A 22,223-nucleotide genomic window follows, 5' to 3' on the forward strand; every position below is an offset into this window, starting at 1 on the left:
GTAACTATAAAACTAAACAATATATTTAATGCAATAAAAAGCATTCTATAGCAGACTTGTTAATCATTCTTTTCTTGTCCCGCAACACTTGAAACAAGGTTCAAAAGCTTTTTTAACTCTCAGAGACGGACTTGCCCTATTTTCGGGGCAAGTGCGTCCTAGTTGACACTTTGTACAATATTCTACCTATTGGGAATGGGGTGCTGATTTTAAACAAAGTCAGAGTTAATGTTCGAAAAACAAGACTTTATTGAACGGCTCGGAACGAAACGTCTTTCCTTGAAGAGGATCTGCAACAATCTGCAACAGACTAACTAAAACTGACCTGAACGATACTTGACTCTCGAAAAAGGAAACGGGGTCCTATACATATGTATAGCATATCTACGGGCCTCTGTCTTATGAATAGTGGCCTTGGTGCGTCGAGGGTTTTTCCAGGCAAGACCCTCTTACAACACATCTGGCTTACAGCCCTTATACTGCCTTCGGTTATTCTAAGCTATTGTAAAAGTAGAGGCGATGTTGAAACTGTCGGTAAATCCAACACTACCAAAATGATAATTTTCAAGCAAAATTAGAATCCTACACAATACTATATCATCAGTACTAACTGTGGTAAGAGTTTGGTACCAGGATCGTTAAGTTTTTACATACCAGACTGAAAATACATCGGTTGAAAGTCCATCTTTGCAAAAACTAGGGCGGAATTACCCCACTCCACCTTAATACATAAGACCCAATACGCTTCAATAAATATATATATGTACTTTCATTTTAATTAATAATCAGGAGAAGGTTACAATGAAGATACATATGCAAAACCTGTAAACGATCTTTTCACGTGGTTATTCAGCAGTCAACGTGTTAAATAAGAGCTGTATTGTGGTGTGTAACATAGGAAATGTAGAATATAAACGACACAGTAACGTACGAAAAACATAATTATTTAATAGAATATTCCTAGGACATATAGCATGGTGTCGTTGAATAGATCTACTATCCACTGTTGAAACTCTATCAATCCGATTGTAAGTGGTTCTGTAACTCGCGATTTCTCTCCGACTCGCACAGGAAAGCGTTGCTTGCCACAACAAAGGTAGCGCTTACGTTATCATTACGCGAAGGACCGACAGATAGGACATCGACGTCCTCAGAATACTCATGTATGTCTCCAGGTTGACCACGAAAAACTTGCCAGCTCTCAAATGAACGGGACATTGCGTCTTCACCAGAACAAACAGGATATTCTTCGAAATACAACAGGGTGCATTGTACCAGTCGCTCCTGTATGCGAAGTATCCAATGCCACCGAATTGATTCATCGAATACTCGCCCACGTAACTGTACGCGAACGTTTGAATCAACAGGGTGCTCATTACTATGAACGTTTTGATCACCATGACGAAGTTGTGGACGTGCAGAGACAGGATGAACTGGAATCCTGGAAGCGATCACGTGTCGTTAGTAGAGATTATTTATACAAACTGAAATAGTTATAAATAGACTGCGGATTTTATGCATTTATGACAATAATGATGTGTAATTTAAAATAGCAAACATATTAGGAGAAAATTTAAACATATTATTATATTATTTTCAACCTACTAAACATGATAGGGAAGAACATAAATTTCTATTTCACTCCAGTTTGTTGCAATTCAGCTAAGAAATTTTTATTTTGCATGAAGATACGCAGTCTAGTTATAAATAACAAAGTATTTCTTCTTTCAATAATTTTAATCACTCGAAAATCGTATTCTTAACCCCTTGCGATTCTCATCATAGTTACAATAATTACAACTTCTTTGTCTTTAATAATTTCACCGATGAGAACAGAAAATTTGTAACTAGTGCAGCGGTGTCTAACTTGAGAGGCGCGGAGTACTGCCAGGTAAGACGCCAAAATTTTTCAATAAAAAATTAATCTTTATATCATAATATCTACAGTTAAATAAAACAGTTTTTAGCACGGGAAAATTTTTTTCGGGGAGTTGTAGTAGCGTAAAGGTTGGAAAACGCTGATTTATTGTATACCCACATTTACTTTAACGCTGGAATATTGATTGCAAAATAACTGAATCTTATTTCGTCTTATAAGAAACATGAAATATAAAGATGAAGAACAAGGGGTTAAAATTAAAGAAAGCGGTCTAGTTACACTTAGCCAAATATACACATCTAATTGAATTAATATTCTTTTCCAGAGAGCCAATTATCACCGGTTGTGCAGATGAGCAAACAGCTGGAGAACAGTTGGAGGATCAGAATGAATCCGATGGTGTCGTTCAGATGTTCAGCCAATGCCAATAGGTGACGATGCCTGTTGACCAGGGTGGCCAATCGTTTCGCACTATCCTCCTCGTCCTCGAGGAACCTGCTGAAGTCCAGCTTCAGCACTTCCACTTGGCCGCACAGGTGAAACACGATGCCCAAGAACAAGGAGTCGCTACCTAGCCAACGGACGCTTCTGCTAAGGGTCTTTGTTGTAGCAAGGTACAGTAAAGTCGCGATCTAGCTCTCTGAGGATCTCAACGATTACTGTCCCTTCGCCTACCCCTTCCACTGCCCCTTCGTACCCCTTCCACGTAAATGCTTACCTTACTTCCTGTGTAAATGAAAATATAATTATGGAAAATAGATATCTATTTTAAATTACATTACAGTCACATATTGCTTACAAGGAGTGCCAGCGACAATCGCAGCGATACGTCGAGTGATCGCGTCAAGTGATATTGTACGTCAAGTAAACGTTCACAAGTACTTCATTATGTTTAATTTTATTGTGTTTTCTATATGAAAATACAATATACCTTCAAACTAGTGGGTTACAAATCATTTCAATGAAACAATAATTTCATAAGTTGTGTTCACAAAAATCGATATCTTGCAAAATCCTGAGGTCGCAGACAAATTTTTAGACCAGACTTGAAATCAGCGTAAAAAAATCTACGGGAAATGATGTATAACATGTTAAAAAAAAATTTCGCGCGATATTGGAAAAACCACAATTATCTTGGAATTGTGCAAGTTTAACGAATTTTCTCAAGGTTAAAAAACGTTCGTACCGTAATCTCCAAATTTTTCCCACATTCTGCAAAGTTTCAGCGTTAATTTTAAAAAAATTTCATCGCTCTACCTCATATCTATCGAAAGTTTATTGATTTTGAAGCAGCTTTCGTCCAAATTGCCCACTGTGCGAAGCGCCGCGGTGTTGACCGGCAGTGGAGTGGATAGGCACTGGACAGTGATCGCACAGGCGACCCCGGACAGTAAATGAGGATTTATTGTACACTACTAAGCTGACAAAACGAATCAGTACCAAGATTTCCAGTCGCTGTCACCAACAGTAGCATATATTCGCCCATGTAGATCAACGCGTACAAATTTCCCGGCACTTGCAGAAGCTCCAGAGTACACTCGCTGGGAATAGGGTAGTTCAACTGATCTTTGCGAGTCTGATTGAAACCCACCATTGTATCATCGCCTCCGGCGAACATAGGTACCATGGAAAACAGCGTCGCGCTGAAACACGAGAAGAACAGCATGTTCGCGGACGCCGTTCTACCCATGTGCGCGTGTCGCTTCACGATCGCTTGTCTGTCCTCTCCTCTCAGCTCATGATAGTCGGTAACAGCGGAGAAGAAGTTGGCGATCAAGCCGGCAGGACGAAACCGGAAAAAAGCCACTTTCGAAATCGCGAGCACGCCGCACGTGATGATCACCACCGCGTCGAGATTTTTCTCCGCGTTTCCGAAGTCCAGGTAGACCTCCGTGTGCACGATCAGCATCATTATCATCTGCACAAAGGGATTCACTTCTCTCACACAGTGGCAGACATTTCTGAGAAATGTTCTGTTCATTGGGTGTTTAGGGAAGTATTGTTCTCATATTTATCGATACAAAAAAATCTAGATGGGGAAATAATTTTGGATTTTAACTCTTTTTGGAAGGTGATCAACAAATATTTCGAACCACCTATTTCCCCAGATAGTGTAATTTTTATTATATTCACGAGCACACTTCAATATATTTGGCTGGAGGGATAGTTCTGTCGCATTTTAAAGAAAACATTTGAAACAATTTATAAAAATATTTGTAACATCGTGTTGTCGTTTTTTAGATATCTGTGTTCTTCATTTACAAGCAAAATTGCCTGCTTGTTTCAAATACGACAGAACTTTCCCTTCAACCTGATATGCAGAAGGATCGGTAAGAAAGGAAGAGTTTATTAATATGAGTCAGTGGTGGAAAATATTAGGTCGGCGCAAAAGTTCCTTTTTAACACGAAATCGGGCAGGAGCTTTTGCGCTGACTTAATTAGACTTAATTAGACTTAAGATAGAGATTGCTCACCAAGAGGAACAGAGCGGTGACAGACTTCGCGCCGGTTAGATAATTGTACTGCTGAAGCGGCCAGGTTCCCACGGGCCACGAGACGATCTTCATGGGAGCCATTTCATAGGCGAAGTCCTTGTCCTTCGGTAGGTTCATCCTCGCAGGACGTGGGGACATGATAGCACACCGTTTTTGACGAACGCGAACGCGACGCTACTTACGCGCCGCGCGCCTCCATTGATGTTTTATGCAGTCATAATCGCGTAAACGCTCGGCGTCAGCTGCGCGCTGCCAACATTGTTATGTGGACTAGAGGAAGGGTTGAACAATTGCGGACCTCTTGCTTCTATTATCCGACCACGTGCACCTTCATGTAGTCTCTCCCTTTTTTCAGCGAGCGCATTCCCGATCGCGAAGGAACATTCAATTTTTATCGGAAATTGGACTAATGCGCTCCCTGCCTTCGGTAAAATGGAAATTATTACGTCCCCCATCTTTTGCGAAGTTTGTAGTGCGATCGAAATTACAAACCCACTTCACGGAAGAAACTAGCATTTTCGTTATTCATTCGCTGTCGTAACGACTGTTCGACCAAGCAGAAGTGGGGCTTTGACGAAGAGGAATGTCCCTTTGGCAGTCTTGTGTTGGCTCGGTTGTTAGTAGGTTATCTAGCTTCAGTCGGTTCGGTGGACACTCGAAACGAAACACAGTGGTCGGAATCAGGAATCGCAAAAACGTGGCCAAAATAGGGAAGAGTACGTACTAAATGTTGGTTTTAAGGGTGCCGGCGCGCCCGCGCGAGAGTGTGGTGATACACGCACTCATCGCTAGATCCGCATATACATATATGAAATTACAAGGTTTACAAGAATAAAAAATGACGCTTCAACATTGCAATGAGAAGTTCAGAAGCGGTCAATTGTGATTCCTAAAAGTCAAATCTATGTCTGTCCAGCGCTCAAAATGCATATTGTTACGTTATCGAGGAATAATTTGTAATATTCGGCAGATACCACCTGTCACGAGGCATCCGAAGCAAGCATGATATCACAAGTTGGCGGCAACTGATTTTCGTAAATATTGAGAGATTTATCGTTCGAATAAAAAAAATTGCTCTTCATCGACATAGCCAGGACATGTACAAAGGCGGTGGTGTATATTTTTAGTTGACTAATTAATTATTTAAAGACGAAAAATGAGTTGGAAAATAATACAGTACCTCGAAGTTTCGAAATTCTGCACTAGTAGCACCACTGTCTCTTTCCTAAACTTCACATCTAGTGATGTGTGCGTGTGCCACCGCACTCTTGCACAGGCGCGCCTGGCAGTTTATAAATAAAGTACTACTACACAAATTTTTAAACTACGGAAAACAATTTTTTTACTTTTGGACACGATTTCGGTCGAACTCACCACTGTGCGATAGCTGGGATCAGGACTTTTATCGGTCCGAATAACATTGTTGCCATTTTCAATTATTTTTCGCTCTATTTTCTAAGTTGACACATTTTTGCAACACATTCACCGTCTACTAGTGGGTAACAGAACCACGAATCCACCTTTAACCCTTAACCTATATCAAATTTTATTGGATCTTATGGGATCCAACACGTTTAAGCAACTTGGATTTTGTGCAATTCTGCAAAGTGGTAATCATCAGTCAACGTGTTAACCCCTTGCTGTATTTTAACGAATCAAACTCCTGATAAGATTCTGAACAAAGACTAATAAATACGTACTGTCCGTCCAACGAGAGTTGGCACAGACTTTGCTAGTGGGTTGCAGGGAGATCTGCGAGACCCCACTCCTGACGCTCGGCTGCGGACCCCACTCTTGCGCTTAGGTGCTGGCGGGAACGGTCGTCACAGGAGCTCGGCGTCACCACATCGCTCTATTGCAGTCGCACTCAAGACGCTCGTTTGTTGTCTCGGCCAATCGCGGAGGACGTGTAGCGCGGAGTAGGGATACCACGTGGTACCTACGAGTTTCTCTGTGCCAACTCTGGTTGCACGGACAGTACGTTATTCATTTTCTTTAAACCGAAATGAAATTCTATTTTGCTGTAATCTGTATATAGCCTTTTGAGAAAGTATATATTGGGTTGTAACATAAGTTCGTAGGGTTTTTTTTATTAATCCTTTTTATCTGAAGTAATCCTATTGTTTGAAGGTGGCGAGAGATTGTTATAGCAGTACTGGCCATCTTCTTGGCCAGCTTCCTGCACGTTTGACGGCCGTGCACCTTCAAAAGTGTCTTAAGACGGTCCTAGTCGCACTTGGGAGGTCGACCGGAGCGTGGTGTGTCTTCCAGGCACAAAAATTGCCATTTTTGAAATTGAGAAACCATTTCTGTGCAGTACATTTTCCTATGACGCCCTCTCCATACACGGCGCAGATATTTCTAGCTGCTTCGGTGGCGTTCTGGCCTTGATGAAAAGCGAAAAACAATAGATGTCGTAAATGGTGATTTTTGCCGCCCGGAAATTCCATTTTAGGTTATGTTATGTTCCTCAATACTACGGTATTCAAGATAACGATTGGAACACGCTTGTAGAGCGGAAAAGCACTTCAGAATGGTGTACACAATTTTTAAAAAAAAGTAGATAAATTGATTATGAACAAAAGCGATTTAAAACCTCTACGAACTTATGTTACAACCCAATACATAGAAACAAAAATGAACTATCTCTTTTTTCCATGAAATTCTAAACGATTAGTACCGTAAGGGGTTAAAGAAGAGGTGCACGATACTATGATACGTAAAATACGAATACCAGAATAGAAATGACACTGTGACGTATAGAAATCATAGCTTTTTAATGAAGCCAATTCGTAAAACAGACAGCATGTAATCCACCGTATCGCTAGTCGACCAACTCCGTTGTAAATGTTTCGGTTATTCATGCATTCTCTCCGACTTGATTAGGAAAGCGTCGGTTACAACGAGAAAGCAATCACGTTCGTTACCATCACTCGGTGATCATCACTCGAAGAACGGACAAATAGGACATCGACGTCCTCAGAATGCTCATGTACGTCTGGATATTGATGACGAAAAACTTGCCAGCCTTCAGTTGAACGGGTGTCTGTGTCTTCATGAGAACGAACAGGATGTTCTTGGACAGGTTGCAGGGCGCATTGTACCAGTCGCTGCAGTAGATCAAGTGTCCGATGTCTTCGAATTGGTTCTTCGAGTATTCGCCCACATAGCTGTACGCGAACAATTGCGTCAGGAGGGTGTTCACCACTGTGAACGTCTTCATCAGCATTACGAGGTTGTGAACGTGCAGAGAGAGGATGAACTGGAACCCTGAGGACAGTGGCATACCGCTTATCAATCCAGCATATTAATAAGGCATGTACATTTATAATTAAATGAATATAGATAAAAGTGATCACCGCTTATGCAGATGAGCAAGCAACTGGAGAGCAGTTGTAGAACCAGAATATACCCGATCGTATCGTTCAAATGATCGACCAGTGTCAAGAGATGATGATGCCTCTCGATCAGTGCGTTGAAACGTTTCGCACTGGTCTTTTTGTCATCGAGGAATCTACTGAAGTCCAGCTTCAGCACCTCCACCTGTCCGCACAGGTGGAAAACGATGCCGAAGAACAAGATGTCGCTACCTAGTCGGCAGACATCTTGTCTAAAAATCTTTATTGGAACAAGTATCCTATGCCCACGCGAAGATGGCAGAAATTTTAGTAGGGTCATCAGTGGACCGCGGATTTTATGTATTTATAACGAAAATGAGTAGATGCAATTTAAAACATTAAATACATATAAAACATAAAACCTACTCAACATATTAACAAAGGAAATACATTTCTATATCACTTCAGTTTGGTGAAATTCAGGTAAAAAATGTTTATTTTGCATAAAGATTTGCTGTCTAGTCATCAGGTAGCGGGGCGTAGATGCCTACTAGTATCTCTGTGTCATCTTCTCGAGGAGCACACTAATCGAATCACAGGATAAATGACTACCAAGATTCCCAGCAGCCAACAGCACCATCAGCAAGAACTCCGCAGTATAAATGATCGCGTACATGTTCTCCGACACTTGCAGAAACTCCATAGTAGAATCACTGGGCATGGGATAGTTCAGGCGAAACTTCCGAGTCTGGTTGAAATTTTCTACGTTGTCCTCTTCATCGGCGAACAGGGACACCATCAAGAACTGCGTTGCGCTGAAGTATGAGAGGAATAGGATGTTGGCGGACGCCAACATTCGCGCCATGTGCGCGTGCCGTTTAACAATGGCTCGTGTCTCTTCGCCTTTCAGCTCTTGGTAGTCCCTCACAGCGGAGACGAAATTCGCGATCAAGCCCGCAGGACGAAACCGGAAAGATGCTACCTTGGAGATAGCGAGCATGCCGCAGGCCATGAACACCACTGCGTCCAGGTTCTTCTCAGCGTTTCCAAAGTCCAGGTAGATCTCCGCGTGCAGGAACAAAATAATTAGCAGCTGCGCAGATGATTCGAAAATGTTACACTTCTTTAGCTTATACATATACCAGATGATTGCATAAGTTCGTGCCCGGCTTGAGAATAAAATTCAATGGTTAAATTTTAAAGAATACACCTTTACTAATCAATTATATGCACATCTATGAAAATTGGGCCCGAACTTATGCAATCTGATACAAAATTGTCTTTTCCAGCTGACTCCATCTCAAGTTTATTGACAAGGATCAGGGCCGTGCGTTAAATTTTCTCAATATGATGCAAGTCTTCGAAGTGCCGCTCCGTAAATGTTTATTCTTTAAAATAACCATCGATTGTAATTAAAAGAAATTGTCATTTGTGATAATTGCCGCCTCAGCTTTTAGGAGGAGCCACGCGGTATATTACAAACAAAAATAATAGCTTCGCACTGTCAGATCAAAAGTGTTTCGACACGCGCTTGTCAACGCTTCACCTGCACCAGAAACCGAAATCAAAGAGTTCAAAACGCACTTAGGCAGTATACAGGGTGTCACAGCTGAGGAAGGCCACCTAAATATTTCCTTTATTTTTAATGGCACAACAAGAATATTTATGGCATAATTTAAATGCTATCGAAGTAGGAATATCATAGAACAACAATTTTTTCTTGTCCGGTTATTTTTTCATAGTTTTTGCGAGGTCATCGTTATTTTTTTATCGCGAAAACGTATTTTTTTATGCCATCTTATAGCGGCTGAAAAAATACATTTGGATATGCTTCAGTCATTAATAAGATGGAATAAAAAAGAGATAAGTTTTCCCGATAAAAAATAGTGATGACCTTGAAAAAACTATGAAAAAATAACCGGACAAAAAAAATTGTTGTTCTATGATATTCCTCCTTCTATACCATTTTTAAATTATACCATAAATAGCCTTTTTATGCCATTAAGGAGATAAAGGAGATATTCAGATGGCCTTCTTCAGCAGAGACACCCTGTATAGCAATATCGGAGTAACATAGACCAATATAGATAAGCGATGCGTAAAGATTCTTAATTATTGAATAGTTCAAATTGTATTTTGATTTGCCGCCTATTTGGTGCCGCCTGATGCACGGCCCTGATAAGGGCGAGACGGATGGGTGGCTCACCAGTAGAATGAGGGTGACGACGGACCTGACTCCGGTAGCGAAATTGTATTCCTGCAGGGGCCAGGTGCCCAGGGGCCATGAGACGATTTTTAACGGCGTCATCCCGTAAGCAAAGTCCTTGTCCGTCGGGAGCTTCATCCTCGAGGGATATAGGGCAAGTTCGCATTTTCTACATGGTGCGCGACGATACGCGTCGCCCGTTTCCGTTTATGTTTTATGCAGTCGTAATCGCGTAAACACTCGGCGTCAGCTGCGCGTTGCCAACATTGTTGTATGGTCGAGAGGAACGGTAGCACAATTGCGAACTTCTTGCTTTTATTAACCGGCCACGTGCACCTTCATGTAGTTTCCCCCTTTTTTCAGCGAGCGTATTCCCGATCGCGAAAGAACATTCAATTTTTATCAGAAATAGGACTAATACGCTCCCTGCCTTCGGTAAAATGGAAATTGTTACGTCCCCCATCTTTTGCGAAGTTTGTTGTCCGAGCGAAATTACGAACCCATTTCACGGAAGAAGTTAGCGTTTTCCTTATTCATTCGCTGTCGTAACGACTGTTCGATCAACTGGAAGAGTCTCGAGTCAGTGTTTGCGCGTAGATAGTGGGACCTTCACGAAGAGGAATGTTCCTTTTGCAACCTGGTGCTGGCTCGGTAAGTCGCTCTGCTGTTGTTAGTAGGTTATCTAACTTCACTCGGTTCAGTGGTCACTCGAAACGATGCACAGTGGTCGGAATCAGGAATCGCAAAAACGTGGCGAAAATAGGAAAGAGTACGTGTTCCGGCCGATCTCGACTCGGCTGATCCGCTCCAACCGACGTCGCGTAGTCGAGCGGATGACGTCACGTCAGCCGCGCGACCCCCCACTTCGCGATACGCCGAACGCGTGATTTTCGGTTACCCACCTGCTGATCGAGATCACCAGATCACTGTTAACGGCCACCGCGGATCTACCTTCGTTACACCGCTCTCGCGTAACCGCTACTCAAGTCGAATTATTCATTCGTGGCACCGCCTTCTCATATAATTTAATGTATTTCATTGTTGTGTTTTGTTGAGTACGCTCATTAAACGTGTGTGTGAAACAACGTGTACTAGCTGCAATTTATAACCCACTGACTCCCACTGATCCTCGTATCCGATCTCCAACAGTACGTACTAAATATTGGTTTTAAGGGTGCCGGCGCGCCTGTGCGAGAGTGTGGTGACACACGCACTCATCGCTAGATCCGCATATACATATATGAAATTACAAGGTTTACTAGAATACAAAATGACGCTTCAACATTGCAATGAGTAGTTCAGAAGCGGTCCATTGTGATTCCTAAAAGTCACATCTATGTCTGTCCAGTGCTCAAAATGCATATTGTCACGAGGCATCCGAAGCAAGCATGATATCACTAGTTGGCGGCAACTGATTTTCGTAAATATTGAGAGATTTATCGTTCGAATAAAAAAAATTGTTCTTCATCGACATAGCCAGGACATGTACAAAGGCGGTGGTGTATATTTTTAGTTGACTAATTAATTATTTAAAGACGAAAAATGAGTTGGAAAATAATACAGCACCTCGAGGTTTCGAAATTCTGCACTAGTAGCACCACTGTCTCTTTCCTAAACTTCACATCTAGTGATGTGTGCGTGTGCCACCACACTCTTGCACAGGCGCGCCTGGCAGTTTATAAATAAAGTACTACTACACAAATTTTTAAACTACGGAAAACAATTTTTTTACTTTTGGACACGATTTCGGTCGAACTCACCACTGTGCGATAGCTGGGATCGGGACTTTTATCGGTCCGAATAACATTGTTGCCATTTTCAATTATTTTTCGCTCTATTTTCTAAGTTGACACATTTTTGCAACACATTCACCGTCTACTAGTGGGTAACAGAACCACGAATCCACCTTTAACCCTTAACCTATATCAAATTTTATTGGATCTTATGGGATCCAACACGTTTAAGCAACTTGGATTTTGTGCAATTCTGCAAAGTGGTAATCATCAGTCAACGTGTTAACCCCTTGCTGTATTTTAACGAATCAAACTCCTGATAAGATTCTGAACAAAGACTAATAAATACGTACTGTCCGTCCAACGAGAGTTGGCACAGACTTTGCTAGTGGGTTGCAGGGAGATCTGCGAGACCCCACTCCTGACGCTCGGCTGCGGACCCCACTCTTGCGCTTAGGTGCTGGCGGGAACGGTCGTCATAGGAGCTCGGCGTCACCACATCGCTCTATTGCAGTCGCACTCAAGACGCTCGTTTGTTGTCTCGGCCAATCGCGGAGGACGTGTAGCGCGGAGTAGGGATACCACGTGGTACCTACGAGTTTCTCTGTGCCAACTCTGGTTGCACGGACAGTACGTTATTCATTTTCTTTAAACCGAAATGAAATTCTATTTATTAATCCTTTTTATCTGAAGTAATCCTATTGTTTGAAGGTGGCGAGAGATTGTTATAGCAGTACTGCCCATCTTCTTGGCCAGCTTCCTGCACGTTTGACGGCCGTGCACCTTCAAAAGTGTCTTAAGACGGTCCTAGTCGCACTTGGGAGGTCGACCGGAGCGTGGTGTGTCGTCCAGGCACAAAAATTGACATTATTGAAATGGAGAAACCATTTCTGTGCTGTACATTTTCCTATGACGCCCTCTCCATACACGGCGCAGATATTTCTAGCTGCTTCGGTGGCGTTCTGGCCTTGATGAAAAGCGAAAAACAATAGATGTCGTAAATGGTGATTTTTGCCGCCCGGAAATTTCATTTCAGGTTATGTTATGTTCCTCAAGACTACGGTATTCAAGATAACGATTGGAACACGCTTGTAGAGCGGAAAAAGCACTTCAGAATGGTGTACACAATTTAAAAAAAAAGTAGGTAAATTGATTCAGAACAAAAACGATTTAAAACCTCTACGAACTTATGTTACAACCCAATACATAGAAACAAAAATGAACTATCTCTTTTTTCCATGAAATTCTAAACGATTAGTACCGTGAGGGGTTAAAGAAGAGGTGCACGATACTATGATACGTAAACTACGAATACCAGAATACAAATGACACTGTGACGAACAGAAATCATAGCGTTTTAATGAAGCAAATTCGTCGAACAGACAGCATGTAATCTACCGTATCGATAGTCGACCAACTCCGTTGTAAAAGTTCCCGTTACTCATGCATTCTCTCCGATTTGCACAGGAAAGCCGCGGTTACAAACGAGAAAGCAATAACATTCGTTACCATCACTCGGTGATCATTACTCGAAGAACGGACAAATAGGACATCGACGTCCTCAGAATGCTCATGTACGTCTCGATATTGATGACGAAAAACTTGCCAGCCTTCAGTTGAACGGGTGTCTGTGTCTTCATGAGAACGAACAGGATGTTCTTGGACAGGTTGCAGGGCGCATTGTACCAATCGCTGCAGTAGATCAAGTGTCCGATGTCTTCGAATTGATTCATTGAGTATTCGCCCACGTAGCTGTACGCGAACAATTGCGTCAGGAGGGTGTTCACCACTGTGAACGTCTTCATCAGCATCACGAGGTTGTGAACTTGCAGAGAGAGGATGAACTGGAACCCTGAGGACAGTGGCATACCGCTTTTCAATCCAGCATATTAACAAGGCATGTACGTCTATAATTAAATAATTATAGATAAAATTGATCACCGCTTATGCAGATGAGCAAGCAACTGGAGACCAGTTGTAGGACCAGAATATACCCGATCGTATCGTTCAAATGATCGACCAGTGTCAAGAGATGATGATGCCTCTTGACCAGTGCGTTGAAACGTTTCGCACTGTTCGCTTTGTCGTCGAGGAATCTACTGAAGTCCAGCTTCAGCACCTCCACCTGTCCGCACAGGTGGAAAACGATGCCGAAGAACACGGTGTCGCTACCTAGTCGGCAGACATCTTGTCTAAAAATCTTTATTGGAACAAGTATCCTACGTCCACGAGAAGATGGCAGAAATTTTAGTAGGGTCATCAGTGGACCGCGGATTTTATGTATTTATAACGAAAATGAGTAGATGCAATTTAAAACAGTAAAAACATATAAAACATAAAACCTACTCAACATATTAACAAAGAAAATAAATTTCTATATCACTTTAGTTTGGTGCAATTCAGGTAAAAAATGTTTGTTTTGTATAAAGATTTGCTGTCTAGTCATCAGGTAGCGGGGCGTAGATGCCTACTAGTATCTCTGTGTCATCTTCTCGAGGAGTACACTAATCGAATCACAGGATAAATGACTACCAAGATTCCCAGCACCCAACAGTACCATCAGGAAGAACTCCGCAATATAAATGATCGCGTACATGTTCTCCGACACGTGCAGAAGCTCCATAGTAGAATCACTGGGCAGGGGATAGCTCAGACGAAACTTTCGAGTTTGATTGAAATTTTCCTCGGTGTCCTCTTCATTGGCGAACAGGGACACCATCAAGAACTGCATCGCGGTGAAGTATGAGAGGAACAGGATGTTCGCGGACGCCAACATTCGCGCCATGTGCGCGTGCCGTTTCACAATGGCTCGTGTCTCTTCGTCGTTCAGCTCCTGGTAGTCCCTCACAGCGGAGACGAAATTCGCGATCAAGCCCGCAGGACGAAACCGGAAAGATGCTACCTTGCAGATCGCGAGCATGCCGCAGGCCATGAACACCAATGCGTCCAGGTTCTTGTCAGCCTTCCCGTGGTCCAGGTAGAGCTCCGTGTGCAGGATCAGCAACATCAGCAGCTGCGCAGATAAGATTCGGAAATGTTACTCTTCTTTAGCTTATATATCAGATGATTGCGTAAGTTCGTGTCCGATTTGAAAATAAATAATCAATTATATAGTCACCATTATTTCTACAATCAGAAAGTTTGCACATCTATGAAAATCAGGCACGAACTTATGCAATCTGATACAAAATTGTCTTTTCCAGCTGACTCCGTCTCAAGTTTATTGACAAGGATCAGGACCGTGCGTTAAATTTTCTCAGTATGATGCAAGTCTTCAAAATGCCGCTCCTTAAATGTTTATTCTTTAAAATAACCTTCGATTGTGATTTTAAAAAAATTGTCATTTGTGATAATTGCCGCCTCAGCTTTTAGGAGCAGCCGCGCGGTATATTACAAACAAAAATTATAGCTTCGCACTGTCAGATCAAAAGTGTTTCGGCACGCGCTTGTCAACACTGCACCTGCACCAGAAACCAAAATCAAAGGGTTCAAAACGCACCTAGGCAGTATACAGGGTGTCACAGCTGAGGGAGGCCACCTAAATATTTCCTTTATTTTTAATGGCACAACAAGAATATTTATGGCATAATTTAAATGCTATCGAAGGAGGAATATCATAGAACAACAATTTTTTCTTGTCCGGTTATTTTTTCATAGTTTTTGCGAGGTCATCGTTACTTTTTTATCGCGAATACTTATTTTTTTTATGCCATCTAATAGCGGCTGAAAAAATACATTTGGATATGCTTCAGTCATTAACAAGATGGAATAAAAAAGAGATAAGTTTTCCCGATAAAAAATAGCGATGACCTTGAAAAAACTATGAAAAAATAACCGGACAAAAAAAATTGTTGTTCTATGATATTCCTCCTTCTATACCATTTAAATTATGCCATAAATACCCTTTTTGTGCCATTAAAAATAAAGGAGATATTTAGGTGGCCTTCTTCAGCTGAGACACCCTGTATATCAATATCGGAATAACATAAACCAATATAGATAAGCGATGCGTAAAGATTGTTAATTATTGAATAGTTCAAATTGTATTTTGATGCACGGCCCTGATAAGGGCGAGACGGATGGGTGGCTCACCAGTAGAATGAGGGTGGCGACGGACCTGACTCCGGTAGCGAAATTGTATTCCTGCAGGGGCCAGGTGCCCAGGGGCCATGAGACGATTTTTAACGGCGTCATTCCGTAAGCAAAGTCCTTGTCCGTCGGTAGCTTCATCCTCGAGCGATATAGGGCAAGTTCGCATCTTCGACATGGTGCGCGACGATACGCGTCGCGCGTTTCCGTTTATGTTTTATGCAGTCGTAATCGCGTAAACGCTCGGCGTCAGCTGCGCGTTGCCAACATTGTTGTATGGTCGAGAGGAACGGTTGCACAATTTTATTAACCGGCCACGTGCACCTTCATGTAGTCTCCCCCTTTTTTCAGCGAGCGTATTCCCGATCGCGAAAGAACATTCAATTTTTATCGGAAATAGGACTAATGCGCTCCCTGCCTTCGGTAAAATGGAAATTGTTACGTCCCTCTTCTTTTCCGAAGTTTGTAGTCCGAGCGAAATTACGAACCCATTTCACGGCAGAAACTAGCGTTTTCCTTACTCATTCGCTGTCGTTACGACTGTTCGATCAACCGGGAGAGTCTCGAGTCAGTGTTTGCTCGTAGATAGTGGGAGATTCACGAAGAGGAATGTTCCTTTTGCAATTTGGTGCTGGCTCGGTAAGTCGCTCTGCTGTTGTTAGTAGGTATCTAACTTCACTCGGTTCAGTGGTCACTCGAAACGAAACACAGTGGTCGGAATCGGAAATCGCCAGAACGTGGCCAAAATAGGAAGAAGAACATACTCCAATTTAGTTCAACATTGATACTCTGGGGTTTTCGGGTCACTGATTATGAATCTGATGTCAAAATTACGAAAATGCCAGGACTATTGGATTATTGTACCGTATTTCTTGTACCGCGGAATATGAATCTGATATTAAAATTCCAAAAAACAATGGCGGACGGATAAGTGAAAAAATGATTTGGTTTCCACAAATCAGAATACGCCCGATAATGGCAAGAATAATAAATAAACTAGCGTTACAGTGCGACAATTAATTCCAAAGGTAATCTCAATTATGGATGGGAATGCCGATCTGCTAAAACTACCAACTTTGAACTTGCGTATCTCCGACACAGAAGTACGTATTAAATGTTCGTTGTAAACCAAATTTTATTGGAGCTTGTGGGATCTAATATGTTTAAAAAAGCAATCAAAGTGATTAATTTGAACTGCGCATTTGTGGTCTCATTGACTAATTAAGTGACTTCGTGCAATTTTGGAAGGTGGTAATTCAGCAGTCAACGTGTTCATCCTTTGCGATATTTTAACGAATCAGACTTGCGATTAAGATTCTGAAAAGAATCTAACAAATACGAACGTTATTAATTTTCTATAAACCGAAATGAAATTCTATTTTGCTGTAGTCTTTATTAGAAAGACTTTATGAGAAATTATAGGGAAATTCTGAACGATTAGTACTGCAAGGGCTTAAAGAAGAACGCACGATAGTATGACACGTAAAATAAGAATACCAGAATACAAATGACACTGTGACGTATAGAAATCATAGCTTTTTAATGAAGCCAATTCGTAAAACAGACAGCATGTAATCCACCGTATCGATAGTCGACCAACTCCGTTGTAAATGTTTCGGTTATTCATGCATTCTCTCCGACTTGATTAGGAAAGCGTCGGTTACAACGAGAAAGCAATCACGTTCGTTACCATCACTCGGTGATCATCACTCGAAGAACGGACAAATAGGACATCGACGTCCTCAGAATGCTCATGTACGTCTCGATATTGATGACGAAAAACCTGCCAGCCTTCAGATGAACGGGTGTCTGTGTCTTCATGAGGACGAACAGGATGTTCTTGGACAGGTTGCAGGGCGCATTGTACCAATCGCTGCAGTAGATCAAGTGTCCGATGCCTCCGAATTGGTTCTTCGAGTATTCGCCCACGTAACTGTACGCGAACATCTGCGTCAGGAGGGTGTTCACCACTATGAACGTCTTCATCAGCATCACGAGGTTGTGAACGTGCAGAGAGAGGATGAACTGGAACCCTGAGGACAGTGGTATACCGCTTATCAATCCAGCATATTAACAAGGTGTGTACGTCTATAATTAAATGAATATAGATAAAATTGATCACCGGTTATGCAGATGAGCAAGCAACTGGAGAACAGTTGTAGGACCAGAATATACCCAATCGTATCGTTCAAATGATCGACCAGTGTCAAGAGATGATGATGCCTCTTGACCAGTGCGTTGAAACGTTTCGCACTGTTCTCTTTGTCGTCGAGGAATCTACTGAAGTCCAGCTTCAGCACCTCCACCTGTCCGCACAGGTGGAAAACGATGCCGAAGAACAAGGTGTCGCTACCTAGTCGGCATACTTCTTGTCTAAAAATCTTTATTGCAACAAGTATCCTTCGTCCACGAGAAGATGGCAGAAATTTCAGTAGGGTCATCAGTAGGCAGCGGATTTTATGCATTTATAACAAAATTGAGTAGGTGTAATTAAATACAGTAAAAACATTGGAACCAATTCAAAATATTAACAAAGAAAATAAGTTTCTGTGTCACTTCAGTTTGCTGCAAGCCGGGTAGAAAATTTTTATTTTGCATAAAGATCTGCTGTCTAGTCATCAGGTAGTGGGGGTAGATACCTACTGTCGAGAGCTCGAGAGAAAACTACCAGGAGGAGGACGGGGCAAGAGGAACGCAAAGGCAATCTTAATGTCAGGCTTCTTTCTCTGTGCCATGTTCTCGAGGAGTACACTAATCTAATCACAGGATAAATGGCTACCATTATGAGCCAAGAACAGGAGTGAGCCCGAGAAGTGAGACGGTCAAGAGAAATACGGAAAGTCGGGCCTTGACTGTTCTTAAGGGCATAGGAGGGAGAGGAAAGGGCTAAATGAGTCCTAGACGTGCGGTTTCTTTAGTGGGTATTGGGGACACCGCCCATCTGTGTCCCCCGCGTCCCACACTACAGTAAATTTTCTATAGATGCGAAAATTTTTTACGATAGTTGCGAAAAGAATATCCCCCCCCAACTTAGTAATCTGATTTCGGCTCGGTATATCGGTGTGAACCACTACTAACGCGACGCGGAGAGTCGCAGTCGTCGGCACGGTTCAAACGCCGTGTGTCATCACAATGTAACACCAATATTTAATCTTCTTTATTTTTCATTATTTTTTTGTGGAACTTCTACTGGAATCTTTCTAATGCAAAATGATACCAAACACGATATAATTTCAACTGTATTTAGCGGTTTAATCGATGATGAGAGTTTCGAACGCAAGGAAGGACAGCGCATCAGAAAGAAAGAGACGCGGACAGTGCCGTGGTCTCTCTTTACACGCGCTGTCCTTCTCTACGTTCGGCTCGTCCTTTGAAGCTCAAAAACTAGTACCATATGCGATAGATGCAAAGAGATCCCCCTGAGGCCTTTGCATCTATAGAAAATTTATTGTACCCCCGTCTGGGGTGTACGTGAAAGTATTTTTCCGCACGTCTTAAAAAAAAAAGGATAAATAGGTACCAAGATTCCCAGCAGCCAACAGCACCAGCAGCAAGAACTCCCCAATGTAGACGATCACGTACATGTTCCCCGACACCTGCAGAAGCTCCATAGTAGAATCACTGGGCATGGGATAGTTCAGGCGAAACTTCCGAGTCTGGTTGAAATTTTCTACGTTGTCCTCTTCGCCGGCGAACAGGGGCACCAACATGAACAGGGTCGCGCTGAAGTACGAGAAGAACAGGATGTTGACGGATGCCACTCGCGCCATGTGCGCGTGCCGTTTCACAATGGCTCGTGTCTCTTGGTCGTTCAGCTCCTGGTAGTCCCTCACAGCGGAGACGAAATTCGCGATCAAGCCCGCAGGACGAAACCGGAACGAAGCTACCTTGGAGATCGCGAGCATGCCGCAGGCCATGATCAACACTGCGTCGAGGTTCTTCTCGGCGTTTCCATGGTCCAGGTAGATCTCCATGTGCAGGATCAGCATCATCAGCAGCTGCGCAGATAAGATTCGGAAATGTTACTCTTCTTTAGCTTATATATCAGATGATTGCGTAAGTTCGTGTCCGATTTGAAAATAAATATAATCAATCATATAGTCACCATCATTTCTACAATTAGAAAGTTTGCACATCTATGAAAATCGGGCACGAACTTATGCAATCTGATACAAAATTGTCTTTTCCAGCTGACTCCGTCTCCAGTTTATTGACAAGGATCAGGGCCGTGCGTTAAATTTTCTCAGTATGATGCAAGTCTTCAAAATGCCGCTCCTTAACTGTTTATTCTTTAAAATAACCTTCGATTGTGATTTTAAAAAAATTGTCATTTGTGATAATTGCCGCCTCAGCGTTTAGGAGCAGCCGCGCGGTATATTACAAACAAGAATTATAGCTTCGCACTGTCAGATCAAAAGTGTTTCGGCACGCGCTTGTCAACACTGCACCTGCACCAGAAACCGAAATCAAAGGGTTCAAAACGCACTTAGGCAGTATACAGGGTGTCACAGCTGAAGGAGGCCACCTAAATATTTCCTTTATTTTTAATGGCACAACAGGAATATTTATGGCATAATCTAAATGCTATCGAAGGAGGAATATCATAGAACAACAATTTTTTCTTGTCCGGTTATTTTTTCATAGTTTTTGCAAGGTCATCGTTATTTTTTTATTGCGAAAACTTATTTCTTTTATGCCATCTTATAGCGGTTGAAAAAATACATTTGGATATGCTTCAGTCATTAACAAGATGGAATAAAAAAGAGATAAGTTTTCCCGATAAAAAATAACGATGACCTTGAAAAAACTATGAAAAAATAACCGGACAAAAAAAATTGTTGTTCTATGATATTCCTCCTTCGATACCATTTAAATTATGCCATAAATACCCTTTTTGTGCCATTGAAAATAAAGGAGATATTTAGGTGGCCTTCTTCAGCTGAGACACCCTGTATATTAATATCGGAATAACATAGACCAATATAGATAAGCGATGCGTAAAGATTGTTAATTATTGAATAGTTCAAATTGTATTTTGATTTGCCGCCTATTTGGTGCCGCCTGATGGACGGCCCTGATAAGGGCGAGAGGGATGGTTGGCTCACCAGTAAAATGAGGGTGACGACGGACCTGACTCCGGTTGTGAAATTATATTCCTGCAGGGGCCAGGTGCCCAGTGGCCAGGAGACGATTTTTAACGGCGTCATCCCGTAAGCAAAGTCCTTGTCCGTCGGCAGCTTCATCTTCGAGGGATATAGGGCAAGTTTGCATCTTCGACATGCTGCGCGACGATACGTGCCACGCGTTTCCGTTTATGTATTATGCAGTCGTAATCGCGTAAACGCTCGGCGTCAGCTGTTCGCTGCCAACATTGTTACCGGCTCGAGAGGGAGAGGGTCGGACCTCTTGTTTTTTACGGCCACGTGCAACATTATACGCCCTCCTTCCCTTTTTCCCCAGCGAACGCTTTCCCCGATAGATCGCCAGCAGCATTCAACTTTTATCGAAAATAGGACTAATGCGCTCTACGTCTGAACGGGGAGCGCGCAATTTTTTCCTCGTTCCGGAATTTCCTATTCCGGCGCATCTAAATTGCGGACGACCATTTCACGGGCAGAAACAAGCGTTTTCCTTATTCATTCGCTATCGTCCAAGGTAACGATTGTAACTGTTCGATAAAGTGGACACGGATGCGTCGAGATGTTCTTTCCGCGTAAACTTCGGTGGAGAAGAATGTGTCTTTCTACTTGGCGGCGCGGCGGCTCGGTTAGTTGCACTGCTGCTTTGATAGAATGTTATTCGATCTCCCCGAACCAGTTACAACGGCATTTGCAACGATATTTTTTAGTCGTCACCGCGGGAAGCGCGTCGGAACTTCCATGGCTGATTCTAATGACTCTGGTACGTTCGAGGAATATCGTAATTTTCTGCTCTCGCGCGGGGAAATTTTTTGGAACACAGTTGCGTACACTGAACTTTATTACGATTGAAAGACCCTGAAACATCCCGGACTCTATATTTTCAGTCTCGTTTCATTTCCTCTAATTTCGAGGGATCTGTCAGTGTGTACAGGGTACTCAAGGGGTGAATCTACACCTGGGGATCGGTGGACATTTGTAAAAGAAAATTGTTCTTAAAGTTCGTTTTACGCCAACACCTTCTACTCATTGAGAAGAGAAAATGTTTGAAAGAGAAGAGTTTGAAAGGAACCATATGTCACAAATCTTACTTGTCGAGATATAAGTTTGAAAATTTTCTAATCATCACAAATAAATAAAGAGATATTTAGGTGGCTACATTTAGGTGGATACCCTGTATGCATAGATCCACACAATCAAATTTTGCAAAAACTTTAACAACTTAAATCTCAATAAGCAATGTTTGCGACATAGGGTAAAGTACCCAAATATGGTATAGTCGCCTATTATGGCACTACCTTATATCTTGTAAAGGAGAAGTCCCACTCTAGTGAGATCCTCCGCC

The 22,223-nt window shown here is 42.3% G+C and overlaps 3 protein-coding genes across 3 annotated transcripts; all 3 read right to left on the bottom strand.

Annotated features, from left to right (window-relative positions):
* Positions 1 to 168: 168 nt before the first annotated feature.
* On the bottom strand, positions 169 to 12,550 carry LOC143216178 (uncharacterized). Its single transcript, XM_076439019.1, has 10 exons — positions 9,919 to 12,550; positions 8,325 to 8,805; positions 7,734 to 7,964; positions 7,308 to 7,644; positions 5,555 to 5,656; positions 4,605 to 4,719; positions 4,354 to 4,548; positions 3,320 to 3,797; positions 2,220 to 2,450; positions 169 to 1,441 (listed from the first exon to the last, which is right to left on the bottom strand). Exons 1-10 carry the CDS (start codon positions 10,054 to 10,056, stop codon positions 1,104 to 1,106), a joined length of 2,646 nt encoding a protein of 881 aa, XP_076295134.1. The 5' UTR covers positions 10,057 to 12,550; the 3' UTR covers positions 169 to 1,103.
* LOC143216151 (odorant receptor 4-like) lies at positions 12,550 to 15,900 on the bottom strand. The gene is made up of 4 exons (XM_076438979.1): positions 15,744 to 15,900; positions 14,184 to 14,664; positions 13,593 to 13,823; positions 12,550 to 13,503 (listed from the first exon to the last, which is right to left on the bottom strand). The coding sequence occupies exons 1-4, from the start codon at positions 15,879 to 15,881 to the stop codon at positions 13,163 to 13,165; spliced, it is 1,191 nt and encodes a 396-aa protein (XP_076295094.1). The 5' UTR covers positions 15,882 to 15,900; the 3' UTR covers positions 12,550 to 13,162.
* Positions 15,901 to 17,423: 1,523 nt separating this feature from the next.
* On the bottom strand, positions 17,424 to 20,993 carry LOC143216153 (uncharacterized). The gene is made up of 3 exons (XM_076438988.1): positions 20,846 to 20,993; positions 19,261 to 19,738; positions 17,424 to 17,773 (listed from the first exon to the last, which is right to left on the bottom strand). The coding sequence occupies exons 1-3, from the start codon at positions 20,981 to 20,983 to the stop codon at positions 17,433 to 17,435; spliced, it is 957 nt and encodes a 318-aa protein (XP_076295103.1). The 5' UTR covers positions 20,984 to 20,993; the 3' UTR covers positions 17,424 to 17,432.
* Between the last annotated feature and the right edge of the window lie 1,230 nt (positions 20,994 to 22,223).

The sequence above is a fragment of the Lasioglossum baleicum genome, chromosome 15, assembly GCF_051020765.1.
Source record: "Lasioglossum baleicum chromosome 15, iyLasBale1, whole genome shotgun sequence".
Classification (NCBI taxonomy): Eukaryota; Metazoa; Arthropoda; class Insecta; order Hymenoptera; family Halictidae; genus Lasioglossum; species Lasioglossum baleicum.